This window comes from Pseudopodoces humilis, chromosome 2, assembly GCF_049639895.1.
Source record: "Pseudopodoces humilis isolate 2021_Gansu_Grassland_sample_001 chromosome 2, ASM4963989v1, whole genome shotgun sequence".
NCBI lineage: Eukaryota > Metazoa > Chordata > Aves > Passeriformes > Paridae > Pseudopodoces > Pseudopodoces humilis.
In genome coordinates, this window is record NC_142201.1 from 93037488 (window position 1) to 93058509 (window position 21022).

The 21022-nt window shown below is 40.1% G+C and overlaps 1 protein-coding gene across 4 annotated transcripts in view; it reads right to left on the reverse strand.

Annotated features, from left to right (window-relative positions):
• The window catches only part of GRAMD1C (GRAM domain containing 1C), a 51425-nt gene that overhangs the window by 22103 nt on the left and 8300 nt on the right, over nt 1-21022 (reverse strand). For all 4 annotated transcript variants that reach the window (XR_015771968.1, XM_088051923.1, XM_005523916.3 and 1 more), the window contains 4 exons: nt 11744-11828; nt 8897-9000; nt 7039-7134; nt 5831-5911 (listed from right to left, as the gene is read on the reverse strand). Coding sequence is in view for 3 of the 4 variants with exons in the window: in XM_088051923.1 (XP_087908049.1) it covers nt 5831-5911; nt 7039-7134; nt 8897-9000; nt 11744-11828 (366 nt within the window). In the remaining variant the exon portion in view is untranslated. The remainder of the gene's footprint in view (nt 1-5830; nt 5912-7038; nt 7135-8896; nt 9001-11743; nt 11829-21022) is intronic.

Genomic DNA, 21022 nt, shown 5'->3' on the forward strand with positions numbered 1-21022 from the left:
GCCAACTGTCCACTTTGCCAACGTGGGACAGGAGGCCATCACTTTGTACCACCAGCACCCTCTCTATGAAAAATAGTTGCTTTTCTTCAGGATTACCTTGACTCACCACTGCCTAAGTCTTCTTCTCTACAATATCTCTATCCTGTTCCACAAATGCCCACAGCTACCAAGACATATTTAAGTTCTCTTAAATCGTCAGGAAAGCTTGGAGGTGAAAGTAGTATGACACAGTCATATCTGCAAAGTAAGCAATGAGTTTCAAAGTCCATCTAGGCTGTAAAGGGCGGGGGGGGGGCGGGGGGGGGTGTGTTATAAAAAAAGAGAAAGAAAGGAAATAAAAGGTTTTTGTATTTAACAGAGCTCAGAGAGCAATACCAACGATCTTAAAACAGGAGACACCACACTGGAAAATGTGCCTCGGCCACCATCCATATTGATCAAGGGAACAAGACCGTGCTAATGAGGTAGTAACATAAGTAGTGCTTACTATTTGCATGAAATGATGACATTAAATACCCATGCATTATTTAAAGGGCCTTTAAATGATCCTCTCCGCCCGCTTGCTTCACCTGTAGAGTGTTAGTTACAGTACCCGCAATTTTAGACAGACACGGAGGAGCTGACCCGCACGCAGGATGTAAATGCACCGCGGCTTCCCGGGCTGCCGGCACTCCTCGCACCCCGTCCCGCCCCGCGACCCACCTGGCGCGTCCGGCGGGGCAGCGCCGCTCCCGCCGGGACAGCCCCCCTCCCCCCCGGGCAGCCCCCCTCCCCCCCGGGGCCGCCGCCGCCGCCGCGCTCCCACTTCCTGCTGGGCGGCGGCGGCGCCGGGGCCGCCCCCCCGCGGGGGCCGGGGCAGAGCCCCCCCCGGCTGCCGCCGCCCGCCCGGGCCGGGACAGCGCCAATCTCGGCTGCGGGACCCCCGCGCTCCATCGCATCCCGCGGGAGCCGCTCCCCCCCAGGGCAGGGGCAAACAGCCCAACTCGGGAGACGAGGAAGGGTTTTGCCGTCGGGTATTTTCCAGCACAGCACGGCTTCGGGCTTTTCAGAAAGCAGCTGGCAACAAGCACCCTACTGGCAGAAATCAGTTTCAAGGTATTTCATCCTAGCGAGGGCAAAGCAAACATTAAAACACAAAACACACAGCTATAAAGCAAGGGTCATAGCAGCTAATGCCAGCCTCCCTCTGCAAAGGGGTTTGTTCTACAGAGCAATGCAGTGCTGAAACACGTGCGTCCACTTACAGCTGGCCTTACTTTCCCCAGGCATTCTGTCTTCTGGAGCAATAAACTCATAACTACAAACAACTACCTACAGCTCTTCTTATTAAATGGCCAAAAAATAGGGGTGGGCATTGCATGGTTTCAAAATACGGCTGAGGTGGATCTTTAGCTAGCATACTTAGCAACCAGAAGTCAAAGGACAAAAAAAAACCAACAAAAAACATTTTCATTTCTGTTGCCCAATATTGCCAGCGCCTTGCTTCATAATGGCACAGAGCTAATGTTGCTAATTAAATCCACCGGTATGTTCTGTCTACGGGCAAATCAGACTGCACTTATACAGTCAGCTCAATAGTTTGAGGAAAGCACAGAAGCTTTTCAGCTTCTATAAAAGGAATCTATAAAGCTGTTTCCTGTTGTTTTGTAAAATCAATGTTACCAACTTCTGCTTCTAAAACAGGATTCTTGCACTTCGCTCAATTATTCCTGGCTCAGCTAGATATAATAAGTTCTTAATGGTCACAAGCCAAGATCAAACAAGACCTGCTTTATTGTATCAGAAAGAGTCAGTTCTGAAAGCAAAGAAGGGCATAAATTTTCTGGGTCAGATTTCTGCTTCTGAGAGGATGGCTTAGAGAAGCTCTGAAGCTTGAAAGGCAAAATCTAAACATGAATTACTTCGCCCATTTAAGGTGATGGTCGACACTGTGTTTTACCTCAGTTCTCTTTGTATACAAAAACAAAGGCTACAAGAAGGAGCTGGGATACACTTTTATCTTTTCAAGCACAGATCATCAATACTTCACTTCATGCCAGACAAAGCAGTGTCATGGCACAAGCAATACTACAGAGTACCCCGAGAGAAGCAAAGCTGATGATTTTTATCCTCTATGGACAAATGCAGAAATAACAAGACATGCCAAACAGGTTGACTAAAGAGACATAACCCTCACCATACACCACACTCCTACCAGGCAACTGATACAAAAGTCTGTTTGCAGAACAGGGGAGGGAAACAGCAAACTCTCCTTCTAAATGCCTAAACATGAAGCTCAGAATCAAACCAAGCCTTCTTTCATCTCTTAAATTAATCTTTCTTGTACATAAAGGTGGAAATAAACATCTCTCTTTTCACAACCTTCCCTGAGAAACTCCTGGGGAAGGCAGAACTGCTGACCTGGAGATGCCCAGCTGATCAGAAATTCTGGTCCCTTCTCACACCTCTAGACTTACCTGCTACAATGTCTCTGGAGACAGGTGCAAATCTCTACTCAGCAAAGCATAAGAAGAACAATAGGAAAATAAATCCAACTCTAAGGCAGAGGACTCATGGGAATTGAGACCGATTCAGTTAAGATCTTGTTCCATTAGAAATAAGGAGCGCTGTGTTTGTTTGGGATTTGAATGACCTGCCTAATTACATTTTAATTTGTTCCTTCTCCCTTAAACTTCAGGGTTATTTGACACCTGTAAGGTTTAGGAAAATAAAGCAAAACTGTGAATGGCACACTCTTATTGTCAATAGAAGTCATGAATAAGCTTCTTGTACCAACCTGGAAAGCCCAATGCAAAACAGGATTTTTGGCTGATTTTATAAACTGAAGTATTATTGAAAGCTGCAGTGGATCTGGAAGCAGCTATCTGTTTTATCAAGACTGGTGTCATGTCTCTTCCAGACCTGCATTAATGATTCCTTATTTTCCATGATGCTGGATCATTTAAAAAACAATGGCAAGGTAAAAGCCTACAAGACTTACACTGTACACATTTGCAACAGGAAGGAAAAACAAACAAAAAAAAGTAGAATTTTCCTTCAAAGAAAAAAGTCTTTGTACGGACATTTAAAGAATAAAAACCTAAGAAAGGCCCATGTTAAGAGGAAAGTACCCACTGATTCGCAGAGGAACTTTGGAAGAGCACCAAACATACTATAGTGTATTCTGAGCAAGGTCTGAAGAAATTATGAGCTGCAGAATTGCAACTGAGCTAAAGGAGACTAGGAGTCCTATGAGAGCACCGGTGCAAAGTTGGGGGAAAGCATCCAGATGGATGAAGTAAGTCTGGGCACAGAATATCATGTACCATTGGCTGGTTTTCTTGCACAGTGCAAGTCACTTCTAATAGAAAAGCAGACTTGTCAAAGGACTACTTGTTCAACCACCTAGGACTTGCAAAACTTGGGAAGTACAAGGCATGAACGGCCACCAGATGGAGATCTGGGAAAGGGTATGAGGCTGACCCCACCAAGAAGATGTGCAGGTGGTGAAAGCTTAAGGTGGGTCAGGTAAAGCAGACAGGTCACTCCTCAGAGGTGAGATGTTGTAGCACGATATCTATGCCCAGAAGTGCTGAAGAGCCCAGGGACTGAAAATTACCTCTGCACACAGATGTTTTGAAGCAAATACAATTCCAGTCCCCTGGATCCAAATCCTGAAAACTAGGGATTATTCGCCATCAGGTGGTGCAAACCAGCACCATGACATCTATAGTCAGAGTTACACTTCTGATGACAATTTTATTTCATAATTTAACAGCTGGAGGTCATCCCCAGGTCTAGCAAATGTGCTCCAGAATATAACCAAGCTATTCACAGGCTTTAAAACATTTAGCTATTTGCAGAGGAAACATTAAAGCCAGCTCCTTTTGGAACTGGTTCCAGAGAGATTTTTGTCAAAAGCCTTACAAATTCTGATGGTGTCCCTTTGATCACTGAAACCAGGAACACCAAAATGCACATACACCAGCATTGCATATCAAGGAAGAGCCTCAGGTACATGAGACATTTTCCAAATGTATGCTGTTCCTGACATTGGAGTGGTGGGGAGAAAACAGCAAAACTGCTTGAAAACACCAAGGGCTCTCTTTAGTATTAGTTCAGTAGACAGCTGCCATTCTAGTAGTGTCAGGGCATCCAGCTCCAGCAACTTAAATTTCCACTTCCAACTCTACAGTGCCCCTCTCTAGCTTTATCTAGTAAAGAATATCATAAAGAAAACTGACAGGTGACTCAAACACGTTCTAGCAGAGAATCAGAAGTCATTACTACATTTCAGGAGTAGGAGCTCAACTTAACAGAAATCCTTTTTCAATAATAGTTCCAAACATACTACATTAAAAAGTCCTACATACACCTCAGGACTGTGCTCCATTTTACAACTGAGAGCCCCAAGCAGAAATTCTCAAACAGATTTATCTTTTAACATACTTCAGTGAGGATGCAAGCAAGCTAACAGCGAGATTTGAGAGAAATAATAAGGATAGTTCCCAAGCTACTCAAATGCACTGGTTCCTAAAACCTGCTGGCATAATTCATCTCATCTTGCATGCAGTCCATGCCTCCTGCTTTCTCATCTATCCTTTAGCTACTGCTCTGAAGTGGAAAATTGATCCTAATATGACACTCATTTCAGTGTCACAGAGAAGAAACACACAAGAAAAACTAATACTGAACAGTACAAAGCTTGTCACCTCTCTTCCAGCCCTAGGATAGGGTTTGTGTACCTGAATGTCCACACATTGACCCTCCAGCACCACAGACTGATCAACTGAATAACTGAATAATAATAAGTGCCATTTCTGCCAAACTCTGCACAATGAAAGAAAGCAAGGTTACTTGCAGTTGCACATTCTAGTCAAAAGGTGACACAGTACATTGTGGCTGGATTCAGGACAAGATGGTTACGAAGTTACAATTAAACAGTATTTGATTTGAGGGACCAATTAAACACCATTTGATTTAAGGGACAAGAGATTTGCAAGAAACATTGGTTTTGCCTTAAATATCACTTCTCTTTATTTTCAGCTTTTGTTTTGACAAATAGTGCCTCTAGTCTGCCCTAAAATTCATCTAACAAAAAGAAAAAAAATGTAGCTACTATGTGTAAGTAGCACAACAGCTTTAAACCTTTGGGGATCACTGCAGTGTTATATATGGATATTTCAGTGTGTAATTGCAACTGTGTTAAAATATTTAAACAATGAGAGACATAAACAGGAAAGAATTGGTTTACAAATATTTTCTTTCTTACAGTGATGTTCTGCAAAAGTGTCAGTCCATTTTTAGAAAATTAGCTTAAGTATCCACAAATTGCAATATAAATCAAACTAACTAGCCGAAATTGTCAAGATACAACTCCATATTATACAGCTGGCCTTTGTTGCATTTATTCAAGGTCAGCAGAGCTGTAATGAGTTGGCTGGCAAAGTTTCAGCTAACTTATCTGAGAAGGAGTTTTGGCCTTTTTCCTTAAAAGTTTTCACTGAGCAAACCTTGCCTTTTTGATCACAAATTAGGCACAGAAAATGTGAAGCAAATGCATATCAATTTAGTAACATATGCTTGAGCTAGTAGTGAAGAGAAGCTTGCAACTTATATGCAAAGACAAAACGCTCCTCCAACAGCAGAGTTGTAGGTGGCAGTCTGAGAAGGAAAAGATGAGAATCGTCTGTGATCTGAAGTACAAGGAACCAAAGCAGAACATCAAATTAGAATTCTAAGTCAGAAATGGAAGGTTAATTTCAAGTCTCTTATTCTCCAGAGGCACATCTGTCTCCATCAAAAGTTTATTTGGTTGCTTAACCACAGGTCCTGATGCAGACAAGCTTACCTTATCCAGCAACACATTCTGCCACAAGCGGAAAATATTGAGGTAGCTTCTGTCTCTTGCACTGAACGATGTGAAGAAAAACTGCAGAAAAAAACAAGGAAAAAACTAAGCTCACATATAGCTATTTTCAAGAATCCCAGAATGCATCCTTGTATCTTGAATATCCCAAGGTTTTCAGTAACAGCTTGCCCCATTTCACCTTCACCAAACCTGGGGTCATATTCCTCAGGTTCCACAGTCTGTATCACTTTCACTGTTTCACCCAATGTCCACACAGCATTTGAAGACATTTGCTGTTCTGGCCATGTGACTACCCTTGGCATAAAGGAAAAGATCCTCCTCAACTCAAACACACTTAAATTTTTCCCAGAGAGGGTTGAACAAATCAGAAACACATATGCCTGTTTATTACAGGCTGCAGCCATTTCCATTATTCTGCCACATAAGCCTTTTACTACCATTTTCACACAAGATGATGTGAAATTAAAATAGGAGGTCAAATTATATGCATAATTTCAAGTATTAAAATCTTTCCCATTTAAAAGTTGGGTTTTTTTTAGCAAAGAGGTCTATCTTCCTTGTCAATGAAAGTTAATACTGGATGAATTGAGAGGGAACAGCCAAATATGATCAATCACAGTTACTTCCCAAAGAATAGCTCCAGGTTCACTGTGGAAAGCTCTGTTCTTTGCCAAGAATTATTATTTTCAAGGCATTTACAGAAGAACTAATCACTAAGTGTACTGCACATAAGACTCTGCACCATGCTTTTCAGTTTTTCAAATACACACTCAAAAACTTCATTTCCCTGCACATGGTCTGGGGTGAATTTCTCCATTACTTGAAACCCATGACATGACAGTCCTTTTGTTTTCAGTAGTTTTTTTCAATGAGTACTTGAAATCCAGTGACTTTAATATTTTTCCAGTATGAAGAGTACACATTCTGAACTTTAGTTTTCCTTTGAATAGGTGAGACAAACCCTTACTTTCTGGTTACTGAATCAACACCACTAAGGAATTCTGCAGTCAAACTGGAGTTGAATTATCAAGCAAACATGCACAGGGGCCAAACCTAAGTCTGCCTTTTGATCCAAATCACATTTAAACATTTGACAGGGAAGTTACTTATGCAAATATAGACCAGAATAAGTGGTGTGTTCTGGACTCTAGAATTTAGCAAGAACATATTCAAAACCAGATTTTTACCTTCTCTCCTTTTGTTGCTATTTGAATGGCATTTGGAATGAGACGAGCAGTCTTCTCCTTTGTCATAAAAGTGATATCCTTCAAAGCAATAGAAATCTAACCAGAAACACATTTAATAAGACATATTAAAAATAACTTATGACTAAAAAGTTAGAAGTTACAGAACATGCAAGAGGAACTCAAACTAAGCCCAAACCCTGGGATGCAATTCAGATGAGATCACAAAGGCAATTACTATCTCCACTTGCTGCTTTAACAGCAAAAATTTCAAAGTAGAAGCTGAGGTGACTTAAGAGTCATCTCCTCTTCTTTCACATTACAACTAGAGAAGTGGTTCTTTCTGCTTTTCTTCCACTCCTCCAGCAACAATCCCAACCAAACACAAATTACAGATCTGAAAGTCAATCCCAACCAGAACGCTATACATAAAGCAGGACATAGATGAGAGAGATCAGGTAACAGACTGTGTTATCTCACAGAACTTTACAATACAGTCCATTTTCAAAATCTCATTTGCAGTCTAGTCACTGCAAGAAATTCTTCCTGCCTAGGCGCATTTCACTTGTATATTAGTAGCTGAAATGTTTCTGATGTTGAAAGAGGGTTTGACTGGCTGCTAGAAGCCATTTCCTTCCAGCCTACCCCCTTCTTCTCTTGAATATAAGGCTGTGCTGCCATTCAGCTTAGAGAAAGGAGTAACATACAGCTCCAACTTGTTTTTTCCTGTGTGAGCAAAAAGTTCTCCACTTACTCCCTCTCTCTTTGCAACAACACAGCCTGCTAATGAGGTTCCAAACTTGGCTCCACCATGGTAGCTGATGAGCTCAGACTGCCTAAAGGTATTGTTGAAGATATCACTCTGCTAGACAGGCAGAAACAGGTTACCAGGATGTACGCTGTTCTGGATTTAAAAAAAAACCCAATCAGTCTTTGAGCAGTTTATATATTCAAGGTTGTAATTCCAAAGGATTCGTTTTAAAATTAATTTCACATCTAAAATAAGAAATATTCAATCATCAAATCCATCTGATAAAAGTTTGGTTTTCAGTTAATTATTTCTACAGCCACTCATGATCTTAAATACACAAGTTATTTGTTTATCCTGTGTATTTCAGAGCACTCAAATGTGAGATACTAACTAAAGTTACAACCACTCTCACAGTTCACAGAACATTTTGACATGTCTGTTCTGTTTCCTAGGTTATCTTCCTTTTCTTATCCACTGCTTCATGCAAGTTCTACAGCAGATGTAACAACTCTTTGAATGAAAAATTTTAATTCATTACCTAATCTGACAGAAATAAAGGGCCAACATATCACAAATATCTACCTTTGCTCATACTGTTCAAAAGCCACAGACCACAATATGAGAACTTGCAGAAGCCATTTATCAATTCCCTTCAGCTCTTCTTAGATGCTCATATTTGCATGTAAGGGTAAGTTCAGTAAGGTTAGTGCTGCAGAGTTCTCTACTGAATAGGGCAATACCACATACCATGTCATACCCCAGGACTTACAGTAGGGGATTATGTGTTACATTCCTTTATGGGCCAACTTTGCATGGTAAGGAAGGCAAATTGTCATCCAGAAATGTAAAAAGCCAGCTTTAGCATAATTCCTAAGCTTCTTAAGCTGAATGACTGACTAAGCAGGCTCACTTTAGCATTCAGATGCCTCCACTGCCATTCTTATTTTACAGAGAATGGATCTGCATTTCCACTCAGGCATACAGGCTCTTTCTTCGCAGCCCAGAGTTACCAGGATGAGATTGACAGAATGAGATCTGAGAGACTCAACCTATATCCTGATAGGACAGGACAAAGAAAAGGTGGGATTCAAGTGAGCTAAGAGATCTTACTGTGGTCTCCCATCGGAAAATGTTGCTGTGGAAACAAAGCCAGTTTTCAGAGAGATACAAGCGTCCTTGCAGCAGGATATCCTTCTGGAGCGCACAGGCGTAATCTGTGTACAGAAAGCAAGAGAAAGTTACTCACTGACTGCAGCACAGCTGACACAAACCTGTTAACTAAAATGAGATGGGGTATTACAATACAATGAAAAAGCCATCTCTGTCACTTCTAAGAAGTCTTTGAAGGCAGACTTGTAGCGGCTTGCATCCAGACCGTTGATTGTTCTGGGAACAGCCCAAAGCCAGTGGTACATTTTTGATGGTACACCCATGTGAGAACAGCACTCCATCTATCAACCCCAGTGCACTATCTTAGGTATATTCAGAGAAGAGGTGTCAGGCAAGACCAGGAGTACATGGCAGAAGTATTCATTAGTCAAACTTCAAGGCAGCTAAACAACAGAATACACAAACACTTTATAGTACAACAGATTATACTGTCAACTCCTACATAACGTAATTCATATGCTATAGTAAGGTAATAGTTTTCCACTAAACAGATCCTCTCACTAGCTAAAACTATCTGCAGAGTGAGACACTAACAAGCAGATTGAAGCTATCCAGTTCTTGAGGCAGCGGGTATTTCCTGAAGTTGACTATAATTTTTTTTTAATGCTATCTCTGACTGAAACATCCCTATTGAGAAACAGATTTTATCTACAATGCAATTACCCATCATCAGATACCTGCTAATCAAGAACAAGAGCAGAGGATTTAGTCACACTTCTTAAAAATCTCAAAGAGTCTGCCCAATTTCAAAGCTTGAAGATTCAAACAAAAGTACTGCTGCTAGATAATTAAGACAGACCTCTTTTGGGAGCTCCAACCTAATGAAGGCTACCTAATGTATAGAAAATATGCAGAATATATATATTGATGCAATGTATATTAGTGATCTTACCCTTAGAGGTATCTAATAGCTTTGTATGTGGTATCATCTGAGCGAGAATTTTGATTTTGTGTACTACAAGAACATAATAAATACAGTTCTTGTTCAAATATCAAGTTCAGGAGTCCCCAACATCATAACTTCAAGCTCTATCTGCATTTACAGAAGCTTTTATTACAATTTTTAAAATTCTCTAGCATTTTCCCCCTCAATATAAAAAGGGGAAATAAATTTTTCTTGTAAAAAGAATGAGGCATATATACAAGCCCTTGGAGTTGTAACTACAAATAGAACTACAGAAGGTTAAATCTAAAGAAGTAAGCTGTAAGTGCATGTTTAAGAACAGATACCAAAATGCTGACAGAGGAAGGCAACAGGAGTTTGAAGTTAAGGACTTGTAAAAGCATTTCTAAGAAGCTTGCATCTGACTTCTGCGTTTTTTAAGAGCACCATTCAGACCTATAAAGGTCATCACTGGGCAAGTGATGAGCAACCCCACTCTGACTAACCTACACAAAAGAAAACATCAAAAGTAATAGAAGAGATTAGCATTTCTCCCCTTTAAGTTTTCAGAACCAGTAACTTAATGTGTTGCTTGAAAAAAACATTTTCAGGCAAATTATAGTGGCACTCCTTTAAGCTCCCACTTAGACAGTCTAAGTAATTTCTTTCATTTTAAGAAAATAGTATTTTATGTAATCTTTACATACCTTGCTCATTACAGTGGAATAGTTGCTTATTTTAAACAGCTGATTTAAAAACAGAAGCAGTTAACAATTCTCTTAATGAACAGCAGCAAGCAATGGCTTCTTGGAGCACTGTAAAGCCTGTACCACTAAGCAAAGGAAGAGCTCCTTGCTTGGAGGATGAAAAAAGTCCTTTCAAGGAAACACTGCTTTTTATGGGGTAAAAAAAAAAACCTATATAAAAGTAGTGGCTTTGCTTCTGATGGAACAGATTGAGATTAACCCATTATTAAATCTTTCTCTAAATCTTATGCAGTCCCTTCTTTGAAACTGTGCTTTAGAGTTGGCTACATGGATCTCTGCATCAATCAAGTGCAGGGAGAAATATCAAAACAATGCTTTGAAGTAAAATCCTTTTCTTCTGTTTGAGGTCCCTACTGAAGTATTTTAAAAATGCAGAAGGCATTTCAGAACATAACTGCCTCCTGAGGCTGGAAAAAGATACAGGATTTAACTGCTTCAGAGCTGTTTCTTGCATACTAAAAACATACGCTAAACAGCCTCTCAATATTAACTTCCTTAAAAGCTGCATAAAATATGAACTTTGAACAGTCACAATGCTATTTTTGTATAAAAATATACAGTGTATTTGTCACACAAATACAACACAAGCAGGTGATAAAGGAGGGAATAAGGTGCATCACTATGCAAAGGAGGTAGGGTTACATGCATGCTTGCCTTCTTTGGATTCGGCAGTGGAGTGAAACAGAGCTGGAAAAGGAATATTTCAGTGCTGAGAAAAGTTATGCATCATAGTTTGATATTCTCTGACACCTACTTCTTTCCTCTCCCATTCATCTGAAAAATAGTCTTAAAAATTACAATCACCCACCGTGTAACTCAGTTCTAGGAGTCACAGTCAAGACACCTTGGGCAAGTGTATTAGTTCCAGGGAGCAAGAGGAAAGTTTTTGCTAAGGATGATCTACCTAGTTAACAGGGTCTCAGAAGCAAGAGACTTTTTTTTTTCCCCACAAAGCACGCAGTAGAGGAGAGTACGTGGCTTTCCTTGAAGGTATCTCATACTAGCTCAAAGATAGGAGAATAGGGAGTTATCAGCTGTAGCTAGAACTTGTCATAAAAAACCCAAAATGCTTTGACATGATTGCAATCTGAAGTCATCAAACTGAAGACAAGGACTTTTGCTGTGATTACTTCTTACCTACTATGAGTCTCTCCGACTCTGGAAGATGAGAAAACTGTCTCTTGAATTCCTCACTCCTATATTTGTAAGTGGAACTTGAGAGCTGCAACAAAGAACAGTAAAAAGGTTATGCAAACAGATTTATTTTCAGCCATCAACTGTCTTCATACTGGATGTGTAATTTTATCTTGAAGAACAAATGAACTTCAGAAGAGCAATAAAGAATAGGTGGTATCTAAATGTGATCATCCCTGTAACTTTATGCTTACTTATGTAAGCGTATTTATTTAGCATGGGCCAAACTATTCCCTGTATCAGGCCAGATGCCAGTCACAAGGCATTACAGTGGTAGGACAGCAACCTGCTCCACCCGTAAGGAGATGAGAGCCCTTCTGGGACTAAATATTCTAGCACAGACTAAGTGAAGAGGCAGCAAGGCCACAACACAGAGGTGACAGAGAAAAATCAAGCCCTCATGGAGGACAACAGAACACAAGGACACAACCTAGAGCATCAATGTCGACTCAGAATACCATTTCAGAAATACTACAATGCACTGGATTTTTCACTAGTTGCTGTAAGTAGACCTGTAGGAATAAAGGTAATAGTTTCCTCCAGTAAGAATGAATAGCAGCATCACCATCACTTGTTGATTTTCTGTCATGTTCTATAGTTCAACTCATTTTAAAGAGATTACTGTCTAAGATTGTCTTAAGATTCAGACTGGGCAGTAAACCCACAGGAAAGAGGGCTATCTCAATGGATTTTAACTCCTTACTCCTATAAACAAATGTGCCTGCTCCCATTCAAATGAAGAGCTTCAGCACATTCTCCAGAAAATATTCTGGAGTCCTATTTTTCATTTCAGTTGTAAGAGGATCCATGTTTTTTTCTTAACAGATATTGGACACTTATTTTAGAGGTGGTCTTAACAAAATGCTGTATAAGGCCATGACTCAGCTAGACTAAAGCTATCACAGGAAGAAATCACTTTTAAGTGTTCTGAGAACCAGGTATAAATATACTACAAAAGCCTCTTTTACACTTCTTTTTTTTAACCTTTCCAAAGATCTTAAGCACATGGATGCCATTCTCTGCTTGAGCACCTGTATTACTTCAAAACTTGACATTCACCATTAAACCCATCTCCACTATAAGATTAGTTGCTATTTATATTTCAGGTGGGGGAAGAAAGAAGAAAGGAGGCAAAGAACCACTTCTGTATGACCTTGCAGCATGCTTACTTTTGACACACTCCTGCAGCATGTTAGTTGGCCACTACCCTTTCACTATGTTTGTGCTTGTCCAAAATATCCCAGGACAAAGATAAATTTATCTTCATCTTGATGGTCTTTTAATAAACTACAACCAATAGTGCTCCCACCTCCTCAAGATTCCCACATTTTGCTTTCTCACTGAGGACATTCCTGCTTCTTGCAGTTCAGAAGTTCCCTGACCACCACCCTACACTCACATCCGACGATGGTCTGGCATTTTATACTTGAGAATTGAGTTTTTAGGCCACAGGAACACAGGTGCAACCTCAAAGTCAAGTGTTTAAGTGCATGTAACACGTGAGTGAGCAAAGCTGCCCTGACACAGGTCAGCTTTTAAAAACGTAAGTCAATTTTCCTTCTACTACCATGAATAAAAGAAAGTCTTCTACATTTGACCTCTGAGTACATATTTGCTGTCCAGTGATATTCTGAGCATTGTAATGCAAAAAGCAGCATACATCCACCCCTCCCCTTCTGAGAAAAGTAAACATTGAAGGTTTGGGTGTAGCTAAACAGGAACATGCTAGACGTGTCTCCTCTAGGCTGTAATACCTCCAGTTATATTTCAGTTATTTATGTGGTTATAAAAATAACATTCTTGGAAAGCATGTTATCTGCTGAAGTAGGTGGGCTTTGGTTTTTTCGCTTCCAACATCCAGCCCTGAAATGCACACTTTTAACTGATCATCCAAAAAAGACATCCAATATCTGCACTACTTTGAAGAAACCAAGATCTTTGCAATTACTCTGGAAAGAGACATAGGGAAAAATGAAAAATTAACTTGCATCTGTCAAGTTTCCACCTGTAGTTCCACAGTCCCTATGGTTTACACACAGTCCTACCTCAGCTGACTGAAGTCTGGGCTTGTGTTGCCAATGCCAGCATACAGGGAATAAAAGAATAAGTCTGCCATGAGAGGAAAATGAAAAGTCACAATTTGTGAAATCGTGATTTAGGAAGCAATGCTTTTAAAGAGAAAAGTATTTTCTCAAACATGCTGTATATAAGAGATAAGAGCTACACTGAAGTTCGGCACTTTGGTGGTTGTAAGACAAAAGGAATCAAAATAGGAGCATCAGAGTGTCAAAGACACTTTTATGTAAGTGCCTGAATCAGCCAATTCAACAGCTCCAACAATCTAGACTCAGGATACCGAGTTTTACTTAGAACTGAAATTTTTCTAGAGCATAAAACCTGCTACAGCTTGTCCCAGAAATCCTTGCTGGCATTTACAAGTGTTGTCATGAGTGACTGGACTATAAGAAATCCTTATTAATTGTAGATTTCTACTGAGCTCTTAGGACAGTTATGCAGAGTCTGCTCTGAATCCTTATGGAATCAGCAGAAAAATGCAAGTACATTGAAACTTTTGAACCTTATTTTTCCCTACTTTGCATGGAAAATAGCTCACTTAAATCTGTACTTTTTCCCTACTCAGTAGGTGGCTTGGTGATTAAGAAGAGGTCCCTCAACAGACTTGGGAAACAAAAGGGGAAACTTAAACACTATAATCATTTTCAACTTCCTTAAAGTGAAGAAAACAAGACATTTCTATGAATACAGCATCACTCCTATACTATAATCTCCAACATGTGGCAGCATTTGAACCAGGTTGGCACCACTGAGTTACAAAATCTAACACCAAATATTAAAAGAGGAAAGGCATAAAATAGGTTGTAGCATGGCACTCACAAGATGAAAACAGCAACTTGTTTTTAATACATACACACTTCTAAGTTTAATTATAAGTCATCAGGCAAACACTCAGCCTGAGGATAATCTTAGGCATTTATGGTTCTGCTATATTTAATCACAAAGGAAATTATTAAGTGCAGCCAACAAAAGTTATTAGCATTTTTCATCTGAAGCCACAAAATACACCAGAAACCTGAAAAACAGCATGAACAGAAAACAATTTTCAGTGACAACCAGGAAACTTTACAGAAGACAGTTATGTAAGAACCAGATATTGGAGACACATAGCTAAATGATTCTCATACCTTGTTTAGAAATGGACCAGTTCAACTATATAAAGTCATGTTCCAGAAAAAAAAAAAGTAAACTTAAATAGAACTAAGCTGAGTTATTTATAGGATAGAAGCCTGTAAAAAAACCAGCTTTCCTTTACATTTACATCTTCAAAGTGTAGCCACTGCGAACAATTTGAGCCATTTAGCAAACTGCAGAGGAAAATTAAGCAACACCTTCTCCCAGGAGTACAGCAAAAATCCTAATCATTAGGAAATTATTTCACTGCAGATATCACTAAGCATGCAAATAAGCAATCAACTTCAGCAGAATGGTGTGCACATTTTTTAACAGTCACTAATGATAGCACTAATTCTGCATTTGTTTTGTTAAGTGTTTTCCCTTTGTTCTTAGACACCACAAAACCCAGGTTACCTGACAATTTGCATTCTACAGTTGTGATATGCAGCTATGAATAGAACAGCTGAGATCCCAGGTAAGTTGACCTCAGCAGTAGGGTAATAACTCTGGTATCACCTCATTTCAAGAGGTATCTCCCACTGAGCTTCAGTCTCAGAATCAGTTACCACCACGGGCTGGGGCTCCCAGAATCAAAAAGCCTATAAAGCAAGCTGCCCAAACTACCATTCCTTTTATGCTCAGAAGCCTCACTTAACCATGGAAATATGGCCCGTGGAACTTAGAGCTTTGATCCTCTGTCTAACAACATGTAAACCCAGGCCACTAAGTCTAAACCCCACTTAAAAGATCACCTGACTATTCCCCAAAGACCTGTACTTTCCTATAAAGTTTCTAGACATGATCAAGAACAAATTTGGAGGTATTAGTAAGGTTAGGATAAAAGTACATTTTAACCTTACATTAGCAAATTAAAACAAACACTAAGTATTCTGTTGCGTTTCTACTGGATAATGATTTCTTCCCTATTCAAATTCATGTAAAACCCTTCTTAGCATCAGGAGAAAGAAAAAGAACACAGCCTCAAAAAGAACGACACACAATCAGAGAGAAGTCTGGATTTTATAAAGCAAGACTCCTCTATACTGCAAATATTCTTTAAACTTATCTGATACAGTAGGGAAAAATATCAACACAAAACCTAAAAAACAAACAAATAAACAAACAACACAAAACCCTCTCCCCAAAACACCAAAAACAACTAAACAAAACATACCAAGATTCCACTTTCAGTGAGATTAAAGTCTCACTAGGGGAGATGAGAACCAAATTAACAGGCCTGAAGTCTCATTTAACAGTGTAAGGCAGACAAGATTTCACATACTCCAAGACAGATTCAGGCAGACTCCCTCATTAGCACAAGAACACTTCCCATGGCACACTGAGATGATCTCTCACCTGTAAAAGGTGCCAGGTCTGGCAAGCCTCTCCCTCACAGAAATGCTGATCCCACTGCAGCCATTTCTTCAGTTCACAAAAGTTCATTTATCATCCAATCTAATCCATAAAACACAAGCCACAGCTCTCCAGCTTTAAAACTAAAGCTGCAATGAACAAATTTCCCTTTGAAAAAGAATAAAATATATATTTTATGTTTTTAAATTAAAAGTCACTCTGGATGGAAAAATCCATCCTACCAATGAATAGTTCTTCTACTAGTATATTTGGTTAACTTTACCTTCACTCTGTGAATTATTTTTGGATTGTAAGCAAGTTACTCTATACCACCTTCTGAGGTAGGGATTAAGCTTCTGAAGTCTATCAGCAGTAAGATTTTTCTTTTTCAGACTTGTGGCTTTTCTGGATCCTCTAATTTTCAGTGTCCTTCTTGAAAGCTAAATATAGCATTACAGGAGTTACCACAAACAGATAAATCTGAATCAGATTGCTTTTGGGCACAGAGTCACAGTGAAAGCCCACACCCACATGACTACCAGTCCACCTTATCTTTTTGCAGTTACAGGGCACAGTTTCCCACTTCTCCTGACAACAAGCACTAGGCTGCATGTTGGAAGCGTCAGTCTTGTTCAGTTTACCTTGTCACACGTAAACAGTCCAGATCCACTCTGCTACAGTAATCTATTTTCACTAACCACTTCTTGACAAAATCACAGAAAAAAAATTTGTTTAGGAACAATTTTCAAAGCTTGAGTACTCAAAAGTTTTACTAGCAATGACTTAGATTCCTTTCTCTCTTTAAGGACAAAAGCATTTAATTTACACAGGGAAAGAACCACTCACAAGACCTGAAAACATGACATTACTTAGGGTGATTTACTGCGCTGTGTACATTATATTGTGCACTTTGGTTCACTTTTGTTGGTTTTGGGAGAGGTGTTGTGTGTGTTTGGGAGACTTTGGGGTTTTTTTGTTTTTTTTTTAAATATGGAGGTATTTGATCACATCTGCTTATTCACACAGTTGTATTTAATTGATAGGTCATGAGAGGCATTGTCAAACAATTAAAAAAAGAAACCAAGCAACTGTTGCCAGGGTTTGCTCAGCCACTGTATTCCTTAGGAGCCTGCTTTCCAAAAGTTCCCATGCTCTCAAAGAAAAGTGAACAAGCTCCTAGTCATAGTGGGAGGGGGAAATGTTTAGGGAGCTACAGCTATTTTCCTTACATTCATTATATGCTTTTTTCTTTCACCCTTACCTGTGGAGAGGGGAGTCTCTTAAGCAGAGGGCCACTGGCAGGCACAAGGCTGTGCACTAAATTCATTATGTCCCCATTCCTGCGGCCCAGCCCCCCTCTTCTTTGTGGAGGCTGAAGGAGAAAGGAACTCTAACATCTCTTAGTGACTGAACAGAAAACAAACAGCAGCATTCTCCTTCAGTGACACCCAGCAGAACCCTGGTGAAAGTATGTCTTTCTTCTGTTGGAAATACAGTATGTATAATTTAAAGAAAGGGATATTAAAATACAAGTCATTGGCAAATATTCTAGAATATTTGCCAAGGACCTGAATTTCAATATCCCTTTCTTTATATTATACTGTATCTTCCAGGTTTGGTTGTTTGGTTGGGGGTGGGGAAGGTTGGGGTAGATAGGGGAGTGAGGGGTGGTGGTTGTGGTTTTTTAAGCCCAAGACACTCCATAAACAAGGCTAAAGAGAGTCTCTGGTTCTCCCCAAATGCGTGTTACTATTAACTAGTTCTCACATATGCACAGGCAGGTACACTGAAAGTGTCAGACAATGATTTACCAGTAACACCAGGAACTTCCAAAAATTCCACGTAGAAAGAAACTCCTCAGAACTATTTCATTATGGAGAGCTGCTGAAATATTGGGCGCCCACTTAGAAAACATTTGACACCCAGTGTCATGAAAGTGACTAAATGAGGTGGTTCAGGAAAGGAGACTGTTTCTACTTATTTCGAAGACTGGGTGCAGCACATCAAAGCACTGTGTCCCACAGGAGTAGCTCAGCTCTCACCAAGTGGGATGGACATCAGTCACACCAAGCCATCATTGACCTGACACGTGGTGAAAGCCTGTTTTCATGAAAAGCAATTCTGGTCAACTACTGACCAGGGAGGCCCGATCACAAGCATTTCCCCATGTGGAACAAGAACTTGGCTGAACTGGAATACCGCTCACAGAGGGCCTGGTCATTTCCCACACCTCACCAGTCACAGTGTCCTTACAAGAACAGGAATAAAGGTCTCATGCTTGAGCTTCACCTATATAAGGTGGAGCATGGCTTGAAAAGTAGCCTAGAAAAATCCCCAACCAAAGTTGTTACAAGTGTGATTTTGACAGAAAAGAAAATTTAACATCCTATGAAATACCATGCTGCTAACATCAGGTTATATAATTATAACAAAGGTAACATTTTTATGCAGAATTTTAAAATCTGGCATCCTTCCCAAGAAGAAAATTAAAAGACTTCAAGCTGAAAATATAAAGGTATTTCTGCAGTGAACTTTGAGTTGCATAACCACTTAGAGATTACATTTTTAATGTTCTTTAAAAAAAAAAATAATCTAAACAGCAGAATAGACCTGGAAGAATTTTGTAACAGAGTATTTCAGTTTAGAACATGTGAGGGACTCTCACAAATTTCTCCTTCAAAGCCACAGCAAAACTAGCTCATTTTCACATTTCATTGAAATAGGGTTTAGCTGAAGGTACTTGCTTCCAACAAGGTGCTTGGGAAACAAGCTGATAACCTTCTTATCAATTTATAAGAAAGCCTCTTGCCATTAGTACTACTATATATTTTTTTCCTGAAAAGCAAGAGCTTGGATTGAGAATATCCTCTGCTTATTCTGAAGCAATGGCTTTGTAGTATTGAGTACTTCTTTTTCTGCAAGTGTTTTAAAGCATTTTAACAGTGAAGCCAATGTACTTTCATAACAACTCTGATTTGAAGATATAAATCTCAAGCTTGCCACGTACAGTGCAGAGGAAAGCATATGCTCCATTTCAGAATAAAACTGACTGAGGCATGAAGCTAATGTCAAGTCAGAAGACACACACCCCCTACACATACCTCCTCTAGCTGCCTGCAGCCTGTTCCAAACCATACAAATCCTCGGCCAAAGCCTCTGCAGCTCCCCCCTCTCTCACCCACTTGCTCAGAGCTGGTGCTGGCCACCCTCCAGCAGTGCTAGCTAGCGTTCTGCCAGCCTCTGCTTGCATGCCAGCTTGGAAAACAGGCTGAAACCCCCTAGCCTTGCAGGACAGGCACGCAAATGCTACAGCAACTGGGCAAAAAAACTTACGCAGGAGGTGACATTTAAGCTCCAATCCAATCCAATGCCCAGCTCCAATCTAAAACCATCATCAACAAAACTGATTTCGGGAAGCAGACTGCAGTAGCATAAAAAAATCACTTCAAGTTCACAGAAGTCCCAAAGGGAATAGCAGAGGAAAGTACTATCACCAGGGAAACACCAGCTCAGAAAGAAGCACTTAATGCCTAGCACCCCTCCTCTCTGAAGGCTACAATCCATGAACCAGCCTTAAGAGTACATCTGTACCTGGCAACTCAGAATGGAGACAAATCTACTCTCACACAAAACTCAGCCACTGGCCCCTGTTTTAAGTCAAGCCCTTACTCAGACACCTTCTCAGTCTGAACTCCAGAGCAGGAGCTCAGAAAATCAGGGCATGCTTCAAGCACACCCAAATTCCCCAAAATGTGTACGTTAGCAGCCACCTAGAGTTCAGCTCTTCATAGGCACTTTGAGGCAAGGGATACAGGGCTCTGCATGCCCAACAAAACTCTGCCTGCTCTGAGAGGGGAACAGCAGGCATGCACCTATTCTGCTTTATGATGTCTATCCCTTTCCACCTGCCTTACCTAGGACCTGTCTGCTACATTTCCACAACTGACATGGAATCAACAGCAAAGAGAGAGCCCTCTCCAAGCACAGCCCTACTGAGGAAACTGACAGAAGAAACAGAAAAATGCACATCAAGGCATTTTAATCACTCACATTTAAATCTGCAAGTCTGAAATGAGAAGATAATAGAACACAATGAGGCTGTATTTACAGTCATTTTGCAGCCCCAGCTGCTGGCTAGGATAAGTACCTGTATCTGTGCACCTAGCTGGGTGGTGGCTTTGGAGAGCCTGCAGCTCTGCTGTCAAGATCAGCTACATACGTAAATAGCAGGAACTGGTTTCACCAGAAAAGCAAGGTAACTTTTCTGCTTTCCCAAAGCAAAGACGGGACACATCATGGGGAATCTCCCTGTGCTGAAAGAACAGCAAGATATTGGGACGTCCATACAGAAAAATATCCACTGGCAATTTATTTATTAAAGCCAGTGAGAGGATTCAAAGTGATCTCAAAAGGGCCTTACCAGAGCCTGGGTACCAGCGTGACTCAGGTCTCAAAAACATCATTAGCATAGTCTGTTTTATAAGTGCATTTCCTGTTTATAAGGTAACACCATCTGCAGCTGATTGAACACTTGAGTGTGGACATTTGCAATTAGCAATGAGACTGATAATTTCTGTTTCAAATATAATTATTTATACAACTGCCACCAAGTACCTCTGAGTTTGGATGAAACAAACACTTAGATTTTTAATATAAAAATTAATTAAAAAGTTCAAG